Source organism: Myotis yumanensis, unplaced genomic scaffold (genome assembly GCF_028538775.1).
Source record: "Myotis yumanensis isolate MYYU_CA2020_CCGP unplaced genomic scaffold, mMyoYum1.0.hap1 SCAF_11, whole genome shotgun sequence".
Classification (NCBI taxonomy): domain Eukaryota; kingdom Metazoa; phylum Chordata; class Mammalia; order Chiroptera; family Vespertilionidae; genus Myotis; species Myotis yumanensis.
This window is the reverse complement of record NW_027223762.1, coordinates 1,812,955-1,833,793: the sequence shown is the minus strand read 5'-3', so window position 1 is coordinate 1,833,793 and position 20,839 is coordinate 1,812,955. Positions and strand designations below refer to the sequence as shown.

Below are 20,839 nucleotides of genomic sequence, written 5' to 3'. Positions count from 1 at the left end.
CCTGGGGCGGGGCCAGGAGTGCGCCTGCGCGCGGTCTCGGAGGCGGGCCTGGTGGGCGGGGCCAGGGGACCGGAAAAGCTGGCGCTGGAATCAGGAGCGGGAGTGGTTGCCCCCGCGCGGGCGGCGAGGCGGTGGGTGTCCGACTGCAGACGACCCCAGGGATGGGCCAGCGGCTGTGAGGTGAGGGCCTGGCCCTCGCCGCGCCCACGCCTGGGCGGAGCCCGGCCGGGACCGCGGGCCCCGAGGGCGGCCGGCGACGGGGCGGATGGGTGAGGCCGCGGTGTCTGCGGGGACCCGCCCTCCCTGGTCGGGAATCCAGGCCCCGAGGCGGCGCGTGACGAGCGGCGGAGCCGGGGAGCGGGCCGGGGCCTGCGGGAGGATGCGGTGCCCGGGGTGACCCATTCTTGTCTGGGCGGGGACCGCAGCTCCTGTGGCCACGGTGTCGCGCGTGGCTGGGCCGCGTGGGAGGGGCGCCGGGAGTGGGTGGGAGCGCCGCGGGGCTGCCCTCCGTGTCCGGCTTTGCTTTGTGGGGCGCGAGGCGCACCCGCTTTCCGCGCTGGCGCTCGTCGGTGTCTCTGCCGCTCAGGCCCGGGGAGGCGTCTGCCTTGTTCGCCGTCTGTCGTCCTGCGCCCCGGCGAGGAGCGCGGGAGGCGGCTGGGGGCCCAGGCTTGGCCCCGCCCACCGGGGTGGTCCTGGGGCCGCGTTTAAAGGGGCTGCACCCGGCCGCCTGGATGGGCACCCCCGCCGCCTGGATGGGCACCCGCACTGTCTCCTGGGCCCCGCCCTGCCGTTTGCAGGACGCGCGCTGAGTCGCAGTGTCTGGAATTGGTATTTCGAGAATTAAATGGCACCTGTCCGTTGCTTCTGAAAACAGTGCCTGTAGGGACGACACCTGCAGGGATGACAAGGTGTCTGTCCCTTTGGGGTTAGATTTTTAGAATTTAAAAAGAAACAGTGGAAATAAGGATAGCACCCACATTGTGCGCTCCAACATTTCCCAGGTGAGGGGAAGGGATAGTGTTTATGCCCGTTCTGCATGAAGTGGTTTAAAGCTGCTCTTCTTGGTATAACGGGACGTTTGTTTTCCTAGGGGAGCGCCGGGACCACGCTGTAGTGACAATGTTTCGGAAAGGCAAAAAGCGGCACAGTAGTAGCAGCTCCCAAAGTAGCGAGATCAGTACTAAGAGCAAGGTAGGGGCCGCGCTGCGGATTCAGTCTCTGTGAGGTGCATGGAGGATGCTAACCCGGCAGGCCTGCCGCGTAGCCTTCGAGCTAGGGGTGTTCTAACATTCACTTTTTTTTTTTTTTTTTTTTTGCAGTAGAGACACATTCTGTGCTTGATTTCATTTGGTCTCGGTATACTTTCTGAAATCCCTAAATCCACTAACCGAGGTGGGACAGGACCTGTAAATGATCTTGTAGAAACAAACACCGCTTTTTAAATTTTTTTTTAATGTGATAGAAATTGCATGCAATTAAGGGGCTGCCCTCCTTGAATCGTAGGGTTCGTGGTGTGCCTGTAGCTGTGGTTCCGCACTAACGCGTATGCTGCTTTGTACTTTGCTTGGCAGTGTTGCTGGGGTTCCTTTGCAGCTCACATTGGTGTTCTGGCCGCCAGCCTGCGTGTGCAGGCTGGGATTTTCCGGAAGCGCTGGGGTGGGGCCCAGGAGCCCTGCTCAGATGGGAGGTCTGGGGTATCGACGAGGCGTGACCCTGGGTAAATCGCTGCACCTCTCCGGTCGCTGCTCACTTCTTCAACAGGGAGCCCCGCCTGCCTTCCGCACAGGGTGCTCCTCGGGCCAGTGGAGATAAGGGGACAGCCAGGTGTAGATTTTCACATACGAGATAAGTATCAGGTGTCTTGTAAGGAGGCAGAGGCACTGGCTCTGATTGAGGTCGGCCGTGGGGACAGCGCATTACTCGGGACTGTCACGGGAGAGCAGTTGGGGTTATGTGTTCATTCGGCTATGATACATCGTTTGAGTGTTCGGTAGAGAACTTGAGAGAAGATAGTGCCTCTAATTATGATTAAATGCTGGTTTGCTTCTAATTTCTCAGTCTGTGGACTCCAGCCTCGGGGGCCTTTCTCGGTCCAGCACGGTGGCCAGCCTGGACACGGACTCCACCAAAAGCTCAGGTACAGGAAGGGCGGGGTCATGCGTCCTCTGAGGCTCACACCGTTTTACCCGGTGGCACGAGTTCTGGTGTGTTTGGGTTTCTTTCTCTCCTCTGCCATTTTTGACAAGAGTTTAGATCTGGTGGCATGAGGGTTGGGGGGTGTGTGTGAGGTGGTTAGTGAAAGCCATTGGCCGGGGCAGGTGCCAGACTGCTCTTAACGGTCCTAGAGCAAAGCACGGGGAGCACATGGTGGTGACTGTTGGGAAGTTTCACAATCGCTTTCTAAGAAATGGGGCGGCAGCGCATGGATTCCATTGTTTATGGGTTTAGGACAAATGCCCTGCTGACGAGAAGGATTAAGGAGCCGTTTGCCCAGAAGACGCCAGCTTGTAAGCCCCAGGAGCACATGTGATTAAGTGTAGCATCTCTCAGACACTTGAAGACATGTATGCAGGCACCGCAATGAGCAGCTCTTTAGAAATTAAAAGACGGCTTCTAACTACCAACAGCTAGTATCTACTTGGAAATACACCATGTTCATCTGTCCAAACTCCTCCCACTGTTCCTTTCAGGATCATAGACTTGTCCATCTGTAAAAGTTGGGAGCGGGAGAGAATAAACATAGGATGTAAAATAGAATATACGGTAGAAGCACAAGGTCTATGACCTTCCAGATGCCTTTAAAATATTAGAAATGTGTCTGGGCATCTTTCTTACATGAACATCACCTACAAGTCATCACACAGTATTTATTTTCTTACTGTGGCAGCAGCATACACATTTTGGTGATTTTGTATTGACTACGTTTTATAGCTCGCACACTTCTTCATCCTTTACCATCGGTTAAGGGACTTCCTGTCCAGCATTATTCCTTCTGCATTAAAAACAAATTGCCTTTTCTGGTTCAATGGTAGAGATAGATCAGGTTTCCTGAATCAGAAAAGCAAGTTCATCATTAACATGGTAAAGAGGGAGAAGCAGCCAGGAAATAATTGTGTCATTATGCATCAGAAAGGGACTCAATCATTATCTAGTTGACACCTTTCTCGTTTGTTTGAAATGAAAGATATTAATTAATTTACTCCTATTTAGATTTTCATATTTAGCAATATTGTAACTGAGGAAGAGGTTAGTGAGATTTTAAGTTCTTTCCCATTCTATAAAAAAACTCTATGTCAGGAAATTTATTTTTGTTAGTCCGTTTCTTATTTGGGCAGGGATTGAGGATAGGAAAGTCTTGCGCTGAATTTTCGCTCACCTCTAGGACAAAGCAACAACTCAGACGCCTGTGCGGAATTCCGAATAAGATACGTTGGTGCCATTGAGAAGTTGAGAGTCTCTGAAGGAAAACGTCTGGAAGGGCCCCTGGACCTGATCAATTACATAGACGTTGCCCAGGTAAAGACAACAATGTTCCAGTTTATACGGTTCTAGAGAGTGAACTCTGGCGTTGGAGAAACACATGGCTTGTCCCCAAGCCTGGCTACCTCACGGTTACAATGTGGGTGAAGGAGGCACAGGTGTCCTGGGGAACAGCCGTTCCTTCCCACAAACGGGACTTTTTACTTTTTCTGGGGCCGACGCACCTCCTTGTTTCAGTGAGGCACGGGGCCGCGGCTGGTGACATGCCACAGGCTTGTCTGTAAAGCCGCCTGCACCTTCCTGGATCTCCGCCCAACTCGTGTTAGCTCCTCGATAATCTTCAGCGGCGACCTAGCGCACCTACTTATTCCTGCTGTTTCCGTAAGAATTGAGGCCCAGGAGGTGGAAGAGGGAAGTGCGTGTCTGCTCCCTAACGGGGCTATCGGGCCAGGGAAGGTTCCTCATCAGGCCACAGTGCCGGTGACCTGAGAACCTGTTCTCCGCAGCCATGGCCAAGGGGTCATTGTTTCATATCCTCAGGAGGAGTCTCATCGGCGAGGAAATCGCCCATCGAACTGGCCATGTAACAGACAGAGAGCCTTCGGTAGTCGGGGCTACCACGGTTAGTGTCCCAGGTTTAGTTTGGAATATTGTGGTTCCTACAGCGCGCAAACTAACATCGCTGTTACGCTGAGAGATTGCTAGTGTTTCCCCCAGACCACACTAGGCTTCTTTTCCTTCCGACAGGGACTGCTCATTCCCCTGTCACCGGAGAAATGGGCTTGTCCCAGTCACTGGCAGTAGCATTACGGTTATCCCACCCTTCGATTCCTGGAACTGCCTTAAACTTACTGTGAGAAATGACTGGCGGGGGGTCCCCGCAGCATTGTGAGCACCCCAGAACTGAGGCAAGTGGGCATTGCTCCTTTACCACAGTGGCTTCGATGTAGACAAACGGTCCCTGAAACATTTACAGTCGGAGCATCTACTGATTGCCAGCTGGACCTGATGTTAGAGAAGACAAGTTAGGTCGCATTCTAGTATAGGAGAGAGAACCGGTCAGTTGGAGAGCTCACACTGCTAATGGACAGGCTGGAGGGCGAGGAACTGTCCATTAAGCACTGGTTCCTCACCCAAACCCTGGGGCGTGGGGAGCGCCGGGCAGAGCCGACCCCTGGGTGCGCTATCGCGTGGCTGCAAAAGTTGGTTCCTGCTGCGTGTTCCCTGACCCAGTGCTGACAGGAGTATGAACTACTTCTTCTAACTGAGCCACTAACCCTCACCCGGATCGGAGAGGGGTCGGAGGTTGTAATGAGGCTTAATCCCCGCGGGGAGAGAAAAGGCCCTGGAGTGCATGGGTCTGAATTTTGCTCAGATTTGTTGGCTGTAAAAAGAAAGGGGGGGTGGGGCAGGGGGTCTTCTGCCTCTTTGGAGAAACGTTCTGGCTGTGCTGCTGTGTGCACTGCGTTCTTTTAAAGAGCTTGGGGTCTGTGAGCCAGGTCCTAAACCGGGTTTAAGGTCACGGTTTTGAGTGTGCCCCGTCCCTGCTTTTACCTACAGCAAGATGGGAAGCTGCCTTTCGTTCCCCTGGAGGAAGAAGTGATTATGGGCGTTTCCAAGTACGGCATCAAAGTATCCACACCCGATCAGTATGTAAGTGATCAGGAAGCGTGTCTGGGGCGTGGGGGGGTCAGGACCACTTGCCGCTGGCCTGCTCCTGTCTGCAGCCGGGGGTTTGGCACGTGCCTGGCTTCTGGTCTGAAAAGCTGCCCGTTTCCTAGGGTGGGTGGAGGGAGCTTCCCTTGGGCGCTCCTGTGTGGTGGGGCCCAGGCCAGCACCTCTGCTGCCCACGGGCCTGTGAACTTGGAACCCCACCCCCTGCCAGTTCAGGAGGGCCGCCAGCTGGGGGCTGGGCGGGGAGGACTGAGTGGTGAACTTGGGTCGCCTGACTCCTATCTTTTTGGAGTCTAAGGAGCCAGGGGTAACCCCGGGGCACACTGCCCATGGCTGAGCAACTGGGAAGCCCTTTGGGCGGAAAACCTGATCTTGTGTTTCCAAGCCTCACAGGAAACTTGTGCAGGGAAAGGGTGTCCTTAGGGATGGAGATGCGCGCGCCATCACGGTCTCTCTCCTCCCGCTGCAGGACGTGCTGCACAGGCACGCCCTCTACCTGATCATCCGGATGGTGTGCTACGACGACGGCCTGGGGGCGGGGAAAAGCCTGCTGGCGCTGAAGACCACCGATGCCAGCAACGAGGAGGTCAGCCTGTGGGTGTACCAGTGCAGCAGCCTGGTGAGGCTCCGTCTCCGTGGTTCTCTCTCACTCGCCAGACAGAGTCGAAAAACCAGAGGCTGCGAGATGCTCTCCACGTGTCTGACCCCGGCATAACGTGCACACGTGGCCGTCAGCCCCGTCCGGGCCTCCTGCGGGGGACCGTGTGCGGGCTCAGAGGTTCAGGGTGAACACACAGCAGATGGGGGGTAGGGGACCTCTGGGGCAGGGGCCCTGCTTTTCCTGGCGTGTCCTTCCTGGCTGGCAGTGGTCCAAGCCGGCAATGTCACTCGTAGGATGAGAAGTGTAAGGGGCAGGTTCATACCTGTGCTGGTCAAGTGAAGTTCAGGGGCAGATTGTGAACTTCCTTCCTGTGCCTTTCGCTCATGTAGGAACAAGCACAGGCCATCTGCAAAGTCCTGTCCACCGCCTTTGACTCCGTGCTGACGGCTGAGAAGGCGTGAGTCTGCCAAGCGGGTTGGCGTCGCGGGAGGAAGATCGGCTGTTTTCTATACTGCCTTTCAATCTGCAGCGCTGAACTAGCATGAAAGTATGAAGTGACCCCTTGTTCTAGATGTTCTAGGAAGAAAATGCAACGTATAAAACATTGCCATTTGTTTTTCTATTAAAATGTGTCTTATTAACAGTGAGTTAACTCAGCGAAGTTACGATTGGGACTAAGAAAGAAACCTCATTTGTTGCTTTTAAACACAAATGAGCTTAACCCCTTAAGGGTCCGGAGGTGCACTCAGTGAGCAGTAAAGGTCGAGAACCTTCAGAGGGAGCCCAAGGCCGCTGCTCTGGCCTCCCCAGGGCCGTGGTCTTTCTGGCTCAGCGCTCTGGCCTGGGGACGCGCGGCTGCCCACTCGACACAGAAGGTAAAACTTTCAAAGTCTGTCGTCAGGATGACATGCCAGTCAGCCTCCACCTTTACCTGAGCGGACAGAACCGCACGTGTTAAAGTAGCGACTAAAGACGCTCAGTACAGCAGGCTGGTTAGTGAAGGGCTGTTTCCACACGCAGAGCTTGAAGGGTTAAAAACAAGACCGAGTCCATGTCCATTTAAAAGTATTTTATTTTTTCTAGTCAAATGACTAGTCACCAGGAAGGGTAGACTTATTAACATGCTCTAGTATAAATCACCGCATCGAGGACAATGAAAATAGGATTTAGGTTATACAATATGTACAGTTGCGCTGCAACTAGACCAAAGGAATCGAGTGGATGAATCGAGTATCATACATCTCCGAGCATTTCCAGCTGCACGTGGCAGTGCCCACCCTCAGCAGAGCACACGGGGTCTGCCCGTTTCCCAGTCCTCGTGGCTGCCGTCAGACCTGACCAGGGCACACACAGTGCCAGGATCCCGTAGCGAAGTTCATGGAACATAAACCTGGAATATAAATAGATATCTACAACGCTTTCCTTCCTCTCACTTTTTAAATTTATTTGCAGAGAGCAAATAAGTAGGGAAGGCTATCGGCGGGGAAGTTGATTTCTCCTCTGACAAGAGTCCTATCCATTATGCACAATAGCACCACCGAACTGTAGCCTGCAAAGTACTTCCTGGGTGTCTGTCCCCGGGAGCCTGGGACACCAGATTGGGAGTGGTATTCGAATGTTGACAGGATCAACTTTAATTCCCACACAGTGGCACCGAGGAGTCAAAGGCGGACTGTAAGAGGCAGACGGGGGAGGGGGGGGGGGGCACGACTGTGTTAAAATAAGTGCGTGGTGCAAAAACACATCTGTTCACTCCTTAAATCTGCGAGAAAGTTAACTAAATGGAGGGTTCAAACAACAGAAGTTAACAATCAGTGAAAAGAGATGTAGTGCTTTAAAAAATAAGACTAATTATACAGCTAACACGCTTTACCTGCAACTGTGACAGGCAAAGAGCAATGGGCATACAACATCATAAAACATTCCAGTTCTGTCTTCCTTAGAATAGCAACAAAAAACAACACAATCACAAACAAAAGCAAACATCCTACACTTACAAGAAGGACCCGCGTGACAGGCTGCTCTGCTCCAAGGCACTGCCGCCTCGCTCTCCTCTCCGAGCCTGCACTGCAGCTCGGGCCTGGGCTGGTGGTAAAAAGCCAGGTGGGCGTTTATGCCCGTTTCTCCTCAGAGAGCCGGCGTTTCCCACATCCTCCCATGAACACGCTCAATGACTAGGTAGAGGTATGACAGTCAAGTTCATCAAATTAATGAGTTGATTTTATCACATACAACCTAACCCCCTAGCCCCAGTAGCTTAAATGTAAGAACGATATGACGCTGAGAGTAAAACTGGGATGTGTGGGTGTGTTTCCTTCCCGGGGCCTAAGGGTTTCTGATACGCGCTTGGCTACCGACGAAGGAAGATTAAATGTCAAGACAGTGTAACCACCAGCCTATTGGCGTGTGATATAAATACCAGACACTAGACTGGGGCGTTCTCAGGCGAGAAGAGAAGGCGGGCACACTCTGGGAAACAGCGAGTGGGTGGCAACAGCGGGGCCCGCACGCGGGCTACCTGTGCGATGGAGGGAGCTCAGGAAGGCAGTTTCCGAAACACCTAGAGCATCCAAACCAGTGGGGGGAACCCCTTTGCAATCCATCGTCGTCAGTTTTTAACCGAACTCAGGAAACGCAGTGTCACCCACCCTGGAACCAAATGAACTGTTACTGTCGTGCGCCACAATCAGCTAGTGGCAGTTTTGTTAGGGAGGATGGGTTGTTCACAACAGGTTACACACATGCAGAATACAAGGAGCATCGCACCCTCACACATCAGGGTTGGAGTGTACAGTGCTAGTGTCCGTTTCCAAGTTGCTTTAACTGAACACTGGGTGGCTTTCAAGGGAAATCTTAAGAAGGCGTTTTTAGAAGGTCTCTAAAGGGGAACTGATAGCATGTCACCTCCTAAACAAGTAGCTGGCAGCACCGACGTCATTATCGGGCCAAGGAGCGCAGGCAGAATCTCCGGTCCTCGAATCGGGTTCCGCTAATTCTGTCGATTCGGGATCTTGACTGTATAGTTAAAATCGCTTTTTAGCTCACCTTTTAGGCAATTCAGTTTTTCCTAATAAAAGTAGAGCCGTGTTTCATGAAAATCACAAATTATAAAAAAGATCCATTTGTAGATAGAAATTGCCTGTGAGTTTTAAAAACAGAACAGTGAGTGGCATTCGAGCAAGTGGGCCTACAGTTCACGAAACTGGTTTCTGGCAAGAGTGTGGGTACCAACAACGAACAGGAACATCGCTGCTAAGGGTGCTTGTTCAGCAGCGATTCAGTCCACAATAAAGTGCACAAAAGACACGGGAAATGCTCCTTTGCGGCTGGGGTCTCCATCGAGGTGGCCGATCTGAAAAGAACAAACGTTTGGGTGGTTATAAAACTTCCAACTGCTGGGAACTCGGAAGGGCATTGCACCATCTGGAGAAAAAAATATTGTTCAGAAGAAACTCTGCTGAGAAGGAATCATTTGGGTAAGACGCCTAAACTGCTTTCCCTTCTCGCTGCCTCGCGTCGTAGAGCGCGGCCTACTTTCCGCAAGGCGCTCCCTTAGAGGGGCTCTGTCCGCGCAGCCCTCACCACCGCGTCCTGGCGGTCTTGGGCTCGACAGACAGGCTTGCCATTTTTCCCCCTTTAATGGATGAAGAAATCGAGTGTCAGGAGTATGTGAACTGGCCCTGTTTGAACGTAGCCATGCATTCACGAAGACCAATAAAGCCGTTCCTTCTTGCTCTGGGTAAATTACATAAGTTACACATCACGTCTGACCTCAACGATGTGAATTATGCAGGTAAATAAAAGTCGAAAAGAAAATCAGAATGTTTTCTGGGGGCGGGGCTGAGATCATGGTGCACTTACTGTCTTTACACCTTTCTGCATTTCCCCAGGGGCCCGCAGGCCTGAGGACACTCGGGCACGGAGGGCCTCACCTGGCAGACCTCGGGCCAGGTGGGCAGGGATTCAGCCCCACCCTCCTGGGCCCAGGCCCCCACTCACCCACCACTCTTGGTCCTCTTCCCCGTCCACGATGATCACGTCCCCCTCGGAGAACGTCAGCTCATCTGGGTTGTCGGCCACGCAGTTGTAGAGGGCTTTCACCCGCTTGGGCTTCAGCTTGGCCTGGGTGCAGAAGGGGAGGGTCAGAGGCCAGTGAGCAGGCGGCACCAGCTCCTGGGCAGAGACCCGGGAGCCATAGGTTTGTCAGGATGGGGTGGCTCAGCCCGGCCGGTGTGGCTCAATGGTAGAGCATCGACCCATGAACCAGGAGGTCACAGCTCGATTCCCGGTCGGGGCATGTGCCCGGGATGCAGGAGGCAGCCCATCAGTGATTCTCTCTCATCATTGATGTTTCTGTCCCTCCCTCTCTCTCTGAAACCAATAAAAACATTTTTAAAAAGATGGGGTGGCTCAGGGGAGCTCAGGGGCCAGGGCACTTGGAGAGCCGGGAGTGTGGCAGCCGGGGCTGATGTGCGTGGGGTGTCCTGGAGCTCAGGAGAGGGCTGAGCCCCCCGGCTGGGAGCTCTGGGTTGCATCCTGCCCAGATCCAAAGACCGGGTACTCAGGAAGAAGCCGCCCACCCCCCAACCAGGGGAAGACCTGCTTCCTCCGAGCCCTCGGGGCATAGCCTGCACCCCTTTGGCCGATCAGGAGGGCTGACCGCTTACCGCCTGTGACTTCCTGGGCATGGGCGCGGGGGGCTGCAGGGCCGGGGTGTTGGACAGAGGACCCAGAGCTTCTGTTCCGGAGACGTCCGTTGCTGTAGGACAGAACGCGTCAGCTCGCAGTGTGCTCCCGCCCCAACCACGGGACAGACACACTACGAGATCCAGTGTCGGGCCTGAAGGCAGGGTTTCCGAAATGTTCTCATCTGTTGAGGGAAAAGTCCCCCAGCCAAACAGCCTGTGACCTCCACGCACCCTGGGTAGGTGTGCAGGTGTCACAGTGGGACAGACGGGGCGCCTCCTGCAGACCAGCCAGTCCCCGCCGGGGGCTCCTGACCCTCCCACCTCCAGCAGCCGCAGGACCCAGGACGGAGCAGCCCGGGAGCATCAGAGGCTCCACGGAGGGCAGGGGGCAGCCGGGGGGGCGGGGGGGGGGGCAGCTGGGCCCTCACACAGGGCTGCCACCCCGGACCCTGCTCCCACCCCCACTCACCAAGTGGAAGGAAAGCCCAGCCCCAAATGAGAGCATTACCAGGGCCTCGCGGCTGGCCTTTGCTGATCAGTGGGGTCGACTTGTCAGTCCTACAAAGAAGGGAAAACAGATCTGCTGACACCTGAGGCCTGGGGCCCGCACCTTCCCGCCACCTCACCCCACCCCCCTCATCGGCACTGTCTGCGCGCTCCAGGTGCACTGGGTGAGCTGATCCAATAAATTGTCTTTCAATTACAGCTGGCGTGGCTCAGTGGGTGAGCGTTGACCTATGAACCAGGAGGTCACAGTTCGATTCCCGGTCAGGGCCCATCACCGCCCAAGGCCACAGGTAGGGGAGCGGTTCTCGGGGCCGCAGACACGAGTCTTTTCTGGATAAACGGTCTCTCTGGGCTGGCACTTTCATCTGAAAAGGTGGCCCCCAGTTCTGCCAACCCTCAGGATAAGGTCGGGTGACAGCGTCTGGGCTGAGGCGGGGGAGGCGCGCCATCAGGCTCCCTGTGAGCCTTGCTGCGCCCACCCGGGCCGGGCACACGGCGGGGCTGGGACCCACGGGCAGGGGCTGCAGGGACAGGGACTGGGTCTGGCCAGCGGGCAGAGTTCTGCTCTGAGAGAACAAAAGGGAGAGGCCGGCGTATCCCCAGGATCAAGGTCGGGCTGTGGGGGGCTTCCTCCACCAGGAGGTTCCTGCAGTGGGCCCTCTAGGACAGTGGTCGGCAAACTCATCAGTCAACAGAGCCAAACATCAACAGGACAACGATTGAAATGTCTTTTGAGAGCCAAATTTTTTAAACTTAAACTATATAGGTAGGTACATTGTTATTAACTTAATTAGGGTACTCCTAAGGCTTAGAAAGAACCACGCTCAAGGGGCCAAAGAGCCACATGTGGCTCGCGAGCCGCAGTTTGCCGACCACGGCTTTAGGAGCAGAGCCCATGGGGCAACGGGCGCAATGCCCTCCGCCTGCCCAGATGCCCTGGAGGTCCTCGGGCATCACCGGCTTTGCACCCTCCCCTACGAGAGAGGATTCCATGAAACAGGTGAAATCAGAGGAGACGCCCCAGCGAACAGGTGGAGGCCTCGTGCGGGGAGCAGAGAGCCGCAGCCCCGCCCTAACCCTAACCCTCAGCACGTGACTTGGTCTCTTAAAGAGCAGCAGCTGGGGAAGAGCAAACCTGAGGGTGTTACCAGGGAGGAGAGAAGACGCCCAGGCCCGCACACAGGACGCAGAAGCCAGCCTGCGGCCTCCCGCCAGGACACACCTCGGTCCCCGACCAGGCCTCCTTTTCTAAGAACAGGAAGGCAAGGCCCCGCGGTTCTCTCGCAGAAAGAGCCGCAAAGAACTCGGCACTGAAAGGCCCCGAGAGCGTTCTGGTGAATACATTTATTTCCACTTTCTCCCAAGGAACAGAATTAAAAAAAAAAAAATTAAACCAAAACTAACAAAGAGAAAGGAAGAGGAACAGTCCTGGAAGCTGAGTGGAGGGAGGAGCCACCAGCAGCCTCGTGAGGAAGGAGAAGGCTTGCAGTCAGGGAACGTCGGCCCGGCCGTGTGTGCTTGAGCCCCGGGCCTCGGGAGGGGGGGATCCGGGCAACAAACTCGAGAGGGGCCAATGCCCACTGCAGGACACTAGGAGGACGCAGACAGAGCTGCACTTCCAGCCCCGGCCTCCAGGTGGGGCCACAGGACCAGCGCTGGTCAAAGGAGCTTGCGCATCACCCCAGCCAAGGAGGTTAGCACACCTGCCTGTCTCTTTCCCTCAGAAGTAACCTGGGCCCCGGGGGTGAAGATGGCGCAGGCAGAGGTGGGCCGGGTCTGGGTCTCCAACTCCCCAAACCCCCGGCACTGCTGTACACGCAAGCACACGGACCCAACGTTGTCTGGGCAAGAAGTGAACTCTCACACGTTCAACCGCCGAGAGGCAGGGGCGGGTGCTAGAGCAGTTGGCGGACCCACAGAGAGGAGAGGCCAGGGACCTAACATATGAAGAATACGAATCACTTGAAAGCTGAGAACAGAGCCCAGCCGGGGGGCTCAGTGGCTGGAGCACTGTCCCCATAGGCCCGTGGTCGGCAAACCGCGGCTCGTGAGCCACATGCGGCTCTTTGGCCCCTTGAGTGTCGCTCTTCCACAAAATACCACGTGTGGGTACGCACGTACAGTGCGACTGAAACTTCGTGGCCCATGCGCAGAAGTCGGTATTTTGTGGAAGAGCCACACTCAAGGGGCTAAAGAGCCGCATGTGGCTCACGAGCCGCGGTTTGCCGACCACTGCCATAGGCCAAGGTTGTGGGTTCAACCTCTGGGCAGGGCACATACCAGAAGCAACCAATAAATGCACAAATAAGTGAAACAAACTAATGTTCCTCCCTGTCTCCAAAATCAATAAATTAGAACTGAGAACAGAAAAAAATAGAAGGCGTTAAAAATAACCAACGAACTTTCTCAGAACTAAAGGGTATGGTTTGTGTGCCACACCCACCTGGTGGCACGCACGCCAACAGACACACTGTGGGGTGCAGGGTGCGCGAGGAAGGTGTCCTCCTGGCGGGGGACAGGCACAGGGGACACCCTGGTGGGGGAGTGGGAGCCCCGCAGGGTTCGGACACCTGCCATGTGGGGCCCCGATCTCAGCAGGAGGAGGAGGTGGCACTAATACTGATCAAGAAAGTGGACACGCCAGCCAGACCTCTCGTTACAGAGAGAGGGAGTACCGAGTTCAGAAAGGGAGGACATGAGAGTGAACCTGGGGTACTGTTAGAGCACTGCCCCCCAGTTCTTCACGGGAGCTGGACTCTGGTCACCCCACTCCCGACTGAGCCCAGCTCTGCCACTGAGTGACCAGCAACACACGGCAGAAGGGATGCCCTGCCGTTCCCGGGGCCAGGCCTATCCCTTGGGACTCGTGCTCGGGCCTGGCCACCATGATGTGAGGAAGCCCTCGCCACACGGGGAGGCCGAGTACATGCGTGTAAGCATTCCAGCCCCCAGCCCCGGCTGGGGTCCCTGCTGTCAGCCCGCCCCACGACCAGTGGAGTGGAGCGCAGAGGCCTCCCATGATAATCCCGCTGGTGAGTTCCTCTCTGTAACCTTGCGCCTGAGCACAAACAGAACCCAGAGGCCGTGTGTCGTGAGGACTTGATTCCCCAAATTTACATCCGTCATGTGGATGGAAAACAGACATCTGTGTGAAGTTCTTACAGTTTAAAAACCCTGGATAAGTCATGTTCAAGACACTGAAACCTGGTGGGACCGGCACGTGTCCTGCCACCTCCCAGGTCACAGCAGCAGACACACGGGCTCTCACGCCTGCACGGAAATCTCCGCAGAAAAGCGCTGCGGCCACTTGGAGGCCCTCGGAATGCAAGAAGCGAGGCCGGGCCAGGTGGCCAGCCCGGGGGGACGGGAAGGGAGCGTACCCCGGAGCAGGCCTCCTCTGCGGGAGGCGGCTGGGCGGCTGCGGCTGCGGCAGGGGCGGGGCTGTGGTCTTGCCCGGCGGGGTCAGCTTGCTCTGCTGGCTCAGGGCTTCCAGGGCCCCGGGCATCTTTGCTGCAGGAGCGGGCGGCGTGGGAGCCAGGGGGTCTGCAGAGAGAGGAGGGGGCGGGGAGACACAGAGGGTCACGTCCAGGCGGCACGCCCGGCCTTCCCGAGGGCCTCTTCCATCCGCGCTGCGTCGCTATTTTGCAAAGAAAAGCCGGTGTTCACTGCAGAGTCTCCATTCACAGTATCTCGGGGAGTCCTCTCAAGCCTCGACTTAGGGTTCAAACATCCCTACGACCCCGGGAGTGTTTCTCCGAGGGCATTCCCGGGAAGAAGCCGGGATCCAAGATGTGGTGCGTGACCTGGGGGGCGGCGGCCGCAGAGGCTGAGGCTGAGGCCCGGGCCGGCCTCTGGCCACGTCCTGCCCCCAGGGAGCCGGGCCATCCGGGGTCATTCCTCCGTCCGCCTCTGGACCCAGGGCCAACCCGCTGCCCCGGCTGTGAGCAGGTCAGTCCCAGCGGAGGTGGTGAGGTGCTCCCTGTGCCGGCTGCCCAGCTGTGAGGGGCAGGACGAGGCTCGGCCTCTACGCTTTACAGACAAGGAGGCCGCGTCCCGGGCGGGACATGTGTTCTCCCGGGGTCACCGAGGGGAAGCACGGGGGTGGGCCTGGAGCCCCCGCCCCCCAGCTGCCTGAGGAGGCAGCGTCCCTCTCCCTGGACCACGGAGGGCGAGGCCCGGTGATGCAGGAGGCGTCGGCCGAGAGGCTGCCTCTACCGCACTTACTGTTCATTCCTGGTTCCTCTGCTTCAAAGGGAAAGTCAAAGGCAGACTCTAGCGTCAGCCCACAGCCCCAGGACCCAGCCCCAGGCAGACCGTGGGCTCCCGGTGCCTCCGGACCTGCCGTGTCCCACAAGACCTTCTGGTGCCCCCGGACCTGCCGTGTCCCCCCAGACCTTCTGGTGGCCCCGGACCTGCCGTATCCCCCTGGCATGTGACTCAGGCGTATCTGAGCTGGACGCCCTCGTCTGCCCCCCAGGTTCTGGGAGACCCTCCCAGGCAGCCCTACTCAGCCGGCAGCCACACCCCTAGGCCCTGCCCGTGGCTGGTGGGCGTCCATCGTAACTGAGGCCAGTCCCAGGGAGACCGGGGAGGCTCCCAAGGCCCCGAGAGCAAACCAGGGGGCCTAGCCCCCCTCCCACGGCCAGAGCCGAGCCCAGGCCCCCCTCCCATGGCCAGAGCCCAGCCAAGCCCCCCTCCCATGGCCAGAGTCCAGCCAAGCCCCCCTCCCACGGCCAGAGCCGAGCCCGGGCCGGCCGCCCTGACCCAGGAGACCTCCTGCTTTGCTGCTGGAGAAGACCCTCTCCTGGCCCCTCCCCTGGTTCTGGGACGGTCACCCACATGCTGACATGGAGGAGAAACACACCAGAACCCAAATGATGGTGCCCAATACCGAGACCGGCCAAACGGCCAAAAGAATGAAGCCCTGGGCTGATGGGGGGGGGGGGGGGGGGGTGTGTGCTGCCGAGATGCTCGGGGGGACAGAGGAGCCGGTGGGTGAGCCCTGGGGTGGGGGCTGACACATGGGGGGTTACAGCTGGGAAGGAGGCGGCCACGGGGCTGGGGGACATGAAGAGCCACCGTCCCGCTGCGCCCGCCCCACCCGGCCAGCGGACGCCAAGCCCCGGCAGGAAGGAGAAAGGAGAACGTACTGGTCGACGTCACGCGGAGAGGGGGCAGCGGCGGGTGGACAGCGGGCGGATCGGACGAGGACCGCTGCCGGCTGACACCGTCCACACCCACAGAGTTTGTCTTCCACAGGGCGTTAGCGGAGGCGGCCTGGGCTGCACACCACACGCGCAACATGCATCACACAGGCGCACACACGTGTCACACAGGCGCACACACACGACAAAAACAGAAACAGAACACGGCATTATTGACCCGCTCCCTCGCCCCACGGTCAGTGGGACCGTCTGGAGGAGCAGGAGGGCTGGTTTGTAAACACTCCTCCGGCCCGAGACAGCCACAGCCACGGCCACACGAGATGGGGACGCAGCGGGAACGCCCAGCTGGCCATCGTGATCTTACAGATGCTAATTCTCAGACAGATGTGGACAAGGCCTGGCCGGGGCGGGCACACCGACCCCTTCCCCGTGTTGAAGGCGGCCTCCACGTGGGCCCGGCGTGGACCAGAGGGAGAACGGGGAGACCCTCTGGGGGCCAGCAGGGGTGAAGTGCAATCATCAGAGAAGAAATGAAGCAGCCACCAGAATCACACACACAAAGGGAAGGAAACCCCCAAACCCTCATTCTGAGACGTTAGGAAAGCACGAGAGAAAGACGGACAGCTGTCCACCCCCTTCTCCAGCCCGCAGAGCGAATACCATCTTCCCCGCAGGACGCACACCTCAGAGAAGCCAACAAGGGGCGAGATGATGGTTTAACGCAGGTGCCCCCGTGGGAGACGCCCCCAGGGACCCAACCCAGGCTGCGCTCAGCTGCCCCGGCCCTCCCAGCATCGGGGAGGATGACGAGGGGCGGGGGGGACGAGGCAGCTGTGGGACAATCTCCCGTCGAGCGTGGGGAGGACCCTGCCTGGGTGCGGGCACAGGGGCTCTGCCAGGGAGGGAGCGGCTGTTTCGGGGCCTGCCTGGCGCGGGCCGGTCTCCGCCTGGTGGGTCTTCCCCTGAGGGTCTGACTCAGTGACCGGGACATGCTTAGCAGCCTCCTCTGGGCCCCCCGCGCTGTGTGTGTGTGTGTGGGGGAGGGGGGGGGTAGTCTGAGACCCCAGGCAGCAGGGGGGGTGGCCCAGTCGCACGGGAGCACAGAACCCGGTGACGGCCCTGCCAGCCCCTCCTCGGCCCAGGCTGCCACCTCCACCGCACGCCCCTCCCAGGGAGCAGCGACCACACGAATGAACATGGGGCTTTCTGTGACCCCCACGCCCAGGGCAGCCGCAGAGCCTGGACACAATGCCCCGAGTCTCCTGTCCCTCGCTGGGGAGCCCCCAAATCCTCCTGTCCCTCCCTGGGGAGCCCCCCAAGACCGGTGGCCACGGACCCGCCTTCAAGAGCAGCATGGCCAGCTGGGCTTTGTGCTGGGAAACTTGCTTAACTTTGGGGGGGGCTCCATTTCCCACTGCCTCCCCAAAAAACAAAACAGCACCCGTTGAGTCACACTTGCCACGTTGCAAAGGTGAGCACGTGGGTGTAGCGAGCTTTGGCACGTCAGGTGCTGGCGGGACCACAGGGACTATTTTGTGTTTTTACGATTTTTACAAATTTACGATTGTTCCCAAGTTAGTCTCTTTTTACACTTCGTTTCCTGGGGGTCATAAAGATAAGGAATAGTTGCAGGTGCCACACGCTGGCCACGTGCAGGCAGGGGGGCGGCGGGGGGAGAAGCAAGAGGAGAACGGAGGCAGAGAAGGACCGAGGGCGGAAGCGAAGGGAAAGGGCCAGAAAGAAGGGCTGCAGGTGACCGCCCGCCGAGCAGCGCCCGGAGCTGGCCCACCGCTCAGCCTCCCTCGGGGGGAACCCGCACCCCCACGTCCCACGGAGGCCACACCTGTGCCCAGAACAAGGACCAGGTCAAGAGGCTCCACCGGGTGCGGCACCTACGGACGCGTGACGGCGTTTCCTTAGGAAGCAAACCCCCGAACTGCATATGAAAGGCCCCAGGGAAGCAACCCACCCCGACGGGGCCCGATGTCCCCTGGTGGGGGGCCGAGCAGCGACACGCCTCCCAACCACACCCCAACCACGCTGCGCGCACGGCCGGCTGCCGGGCTCAGTACCTTTGGCCACGTTCCGCGGGGGCAGAGGGGGGGCGCCGGCGGTGCCGGGGGCCGCGGGCTGGCCGGGGACCGGGCCGCCGCTCAGGACGGCTCCGTACGTCTCGTTCTGCACGATGCTGGGCGCGAAGCCCCTCTGCTTGTCCTTGGCCACCGACGCGGCGCTGGAGCCCAGCTGGTAGAAGCTGACCGGCCGGTCTTCCCGCCGACTGGGGCTGGGCTGCAGGGGGGGCGGCAGGTGTGGGACGTGCGGACACACGACCTCCGGGTCACAGCGTCCATCTACTGGCGACAAGCTGGCCGACCCCACGGCTCACACCCAGCTCGGGTGTGCAGAGCTCAGTGGTTTTAAATTCCCACAAAGCCCACAGCTGTGTAAACCGACTGCACCCGCCCCTCTCTGCTGGGAAAAGGGGGGGTGGGTGCATGTCTGGGCTCCGAGCCACCAGGGCCCTTCCTATCGGAGTTTTACTTGGGCGACGCCACCGGCAGGGCCACTGCCCACAGTGGGGAGGGGAGCTGTGGCTGATGAAGAGGCCCTCACCTGGGGCAGGTGTTTCACACCTGCTCTGTTTGACGGCAGGAAGGTAGGAAACCGGTCTGACCCTGTTTTATCGCTAACTCACTGAAGGAACTTCTTATTCTAAGAGTCAGTAAGGCCCTAGCCGGTTTGCTCAGTGGTTAGAGCATCAGCCCTTGGACAGAAGGATCGAGGGTTTGAATCAGGTCAGGAGCACCTACCTCGGTTGCAGGCTCGATCCCCAGCCCTGGTCGGGGCACGTGCAGGAGGCAACCAATCAATGTGTCTCTCTCACATCGATGTTTCTCTCTCTGTGTCTCTCCCCCTCTCTTCCGCTCTAAAAAATTCAACGGGGAAAAAATATCCTCAGGTGAGAATGAACAAAAAGAGTCAGGAAGTACGGACGTGAAGTGCTCCGCCCACAAGGATGGGCCACTCGGCTCAGAAACGCCACGCAGGTAACTGGGCGTCCTCAGGACACACCTGGACGTCCCATCCGACAGGCCTCCCGTCTCACGTCCCGAGGACCCCCAAGGAGCGTCACGGGAAGGAACTAGGAGGCAAGAGCCCGCAGGCTGGCCCTACGCTGGTCTCTAAACACTTGCTTCCCTGGGGCCAAGTCAACTCTCTCTCAGCGTCAATGGCCCCCTCTGATCAGGGAAAGCCTTGACCGCATGAGCACGAGGGGCCACTGCACGGGTTCAGTGACGGTTTCAGAGCTCCACTCGGTGACCGTGGCCGCGGGGGAACCTGGCTCCTGGTCCCATTAACCGCAGCGTGCGGATTCCTCTCCCCCGCTGGGATCCAAGCCCGCCTGTCCTCCTTTCACAGCCAAAGGCCAGCAGCTGCCCGGACGCTGCCGCGCACGTCCCTCTAATGAACGCGTGCAGGAGCGGGGAGACCGGAGGGCTGAGAGCTACGCCCGCCAAGATCACAGGGAGCGGAAAGCAAACCCGGCTCTCTCCTGCACACCAGCTCTCGCCCCAACGGCAGGCCGGAGCCTCGCGGCTGTGAATGAAGCTCCTCAGGGAACTCGGGTTTGACGCACGGGCACGGACCTGCAGCTTCTCGTCCACGTCGTCATCGCTCTCATCCAGGTCCTCGGGCAGCAGCCGCCACTCATACTCCACGTGCACGTGGGAGTTGAACCTTCCAGACAAGGCTTGGGTCAGCTGAGGGGAGCAAAGGACTGTGGGTGATGCAGCTCAGCCCGGGACATGGACATCTACCCACACGCCCAAGGGAGGAGGCAGGGAGCCCCCCACCCCCCCAGCTTATGCAAATCTCTGGGTCTCGGGTTACACCCGCTCCCTAATTCACAGGTAACACGAAGCCCAAGCCCGTTAGGTTAGGTGCCCTGTGAACTGCGCGCAGGTCAGGGACGTGAGATCTGCAGAATGACGCGCAGCCTGGACGCAGCCCACCGCGTGAGGGAGCAAACTGGGCGTGTCCCCCAGGGGTAGCTCAGCCTTCCTCAACCGACAGGAGAGCTCAGCCTGAGAAAATGACGGACCGCCCTTCCCAGGGACACTCGGTGCCCTCAAGGCAGGCAGACAGCTAGTCCCAGCTGCAGGGAGAAGTCATTCATTACATTCACCTGGTGTCTCGGGCCAGTGGGGCTTCATCCCGCCACAGCCACGGAGGCGCTGCGTGGCCTCGGGCAAGTGACTCAACCCTCCTGTGCACACTCACCAGCTCCTCGCAGTGCTCGTGCCGCAGGCGCTTGGCGATGTCCAGTGGCGTCTCCCCCGACTCGTTAGCTACAAGGCGGGCGACAAGAACAGGCGGAGGTCTGAGATGAGGGCCATCAAAGGCACAGAGCAGCGGCAGGGCCTCTCGCCTGCCCACACCGTCCCTGCGACGCCGGCCACTGATGGACAGTCTAGGACAGTGGTCGGCAAACTGCGGCTCGCAAGCCACATGCGGCTCTTTGGCCCCTTGAGTGTGGCTCTTCCACAAAATACCACGTGCGGGCGCGCACCTACGGTGCGATTGAAACTTTGTGGCCCATGCGCAGAAGTCGGTATTTTGTGGAAGAGCTGCACTCAAGGGGCCAAAGAGCCGCAGTTTGCCGACCACTGGCCTAGGAGGAAGGCTGCTCCTGACCCCAGGCGCAGCAGCCCTGCGGGACGTGC

At 58.5% G+C, this 20,839-nt stretch overlaps 2 protein-coding genes across 7 annotated transcripts in view; one reads left to right on the top strand and one right to left on the bottom strand.

Moving 5' to 3' along the window:
• The first annotated feature begins 65 nt into the window (after nt 1-65).
• ITGB1BP1 (integrin subunit beta 1 binding protein 1) lies at nt 66-6,402 on the top strand. 4 transcript variants are annotated; one of them, XM_070428656.1, is made up of 7 exons: nt 66-131; nt 1,091-1,191; nt 2,059-2,137; nt 3,383-3,516; nt 5,041-5,133; nt 5,624-5,773; nt 6,145-6,402. In XM_070428656.1, exons 2-7 carry the CDS (start codon nt 1,120-1,122, stop codon nt 6,214-6,216), a joined length of 600 nt encoding a protein of 199 aa, XP_070284757.1. In that variant the 5' UTR covers nt 66-131; nt 1,091-1,119; the 3' UTR covers nt 6,217-6,402. The 4 variants fall into 4 exon arrangements, with proteins under 4 accessions (XP_070284757.1, XP_070284756.1, XP_070284760.1 ...); XM_070428655.1 differs by having other exon boundaries at nt 91-180; XM_070428659.1 differs by lacking the exon at nt 66-131 and adding an exon at nt 375-393.
• Nucleotides 6,403-6,809: 407 nt separating this feature from the next.
• ASAP2 (ArfGAP with SH3 domain, ankyrin repeat and PH domain 2) overlaps nt 6,810-20,839 on the bottom strand; it is a 90,911-nt gene continuing 76,881 nt past the window's right edge. For 2 of the 3 annotated variants that reach the window (XM_070428652.1, XM_070428654.1), the window contains 9 exons: nt 20,397-20,464; nt 19,763-19,876; nt 18,188-18,404; nt 16,101-16,232; nt 14,331-14,493; nt 10,952-11,001; nt 10,423-10,514; nt 9,755-9,877; nt 6,810-9,107 (listed from right to left, as the gene is read on the bottom strand). In XM_070428652.1, coding sequence (XP_070284753.1) covers nt 9,033-9,107; nt 9,755-9,877; nt 10,423-10,514; nt 10,952-11,001; nt 14,331-14,493; nt 16,101-16,232; nt 18,188-18,404; nt 19,763-19,876; nt 20,397-20,464 — 1,034 coding nt within the window. In that variant the 3' untranslated portion in view covers nt 6,810-9,032. The remainder of the gene's footprint in view (nt 9,108-9,754; nt 9,878-10,422; nt 10,515-10,951; nt 11,002-14,330; nt 14,494-16,100; nt 16,233-18,187; nt 18,405-19,762; nt 19,877-20,396; nt 20,465-20,839) is intronic. The other variant, XM_070428653.1, reaches the window with a different exon arrangement.

What these genes read in the sequence shown, in the direction of transcription:
- ITGB1BP1 (XM_070428656.1), top strand. Translation starts at nt 1,120, where the DNA reads ATGTTTCGGAAAGGCAAAAAGCGGCACAGTAGTAGCAGCTCCCAAAGT. An exon ending in AGATCAGTACTAAGAGCAAG is followed by an intron (nt 1,192 to 2,058) that starts GTAGGGGCCGCG and finishes CTAATTTCTCAG; the next exon opens with TCTGTGGACTCCAGCCTCGG. An exon ending in TGTACCAGTGCAGCAGCCTG is followed by an intron (nt 5,774 to 6,144) that starts GTGAGGCTCCGT and finishes TCGCTCATGTAG; the next exon opens with GAACAAGCACAGGCCATCTG.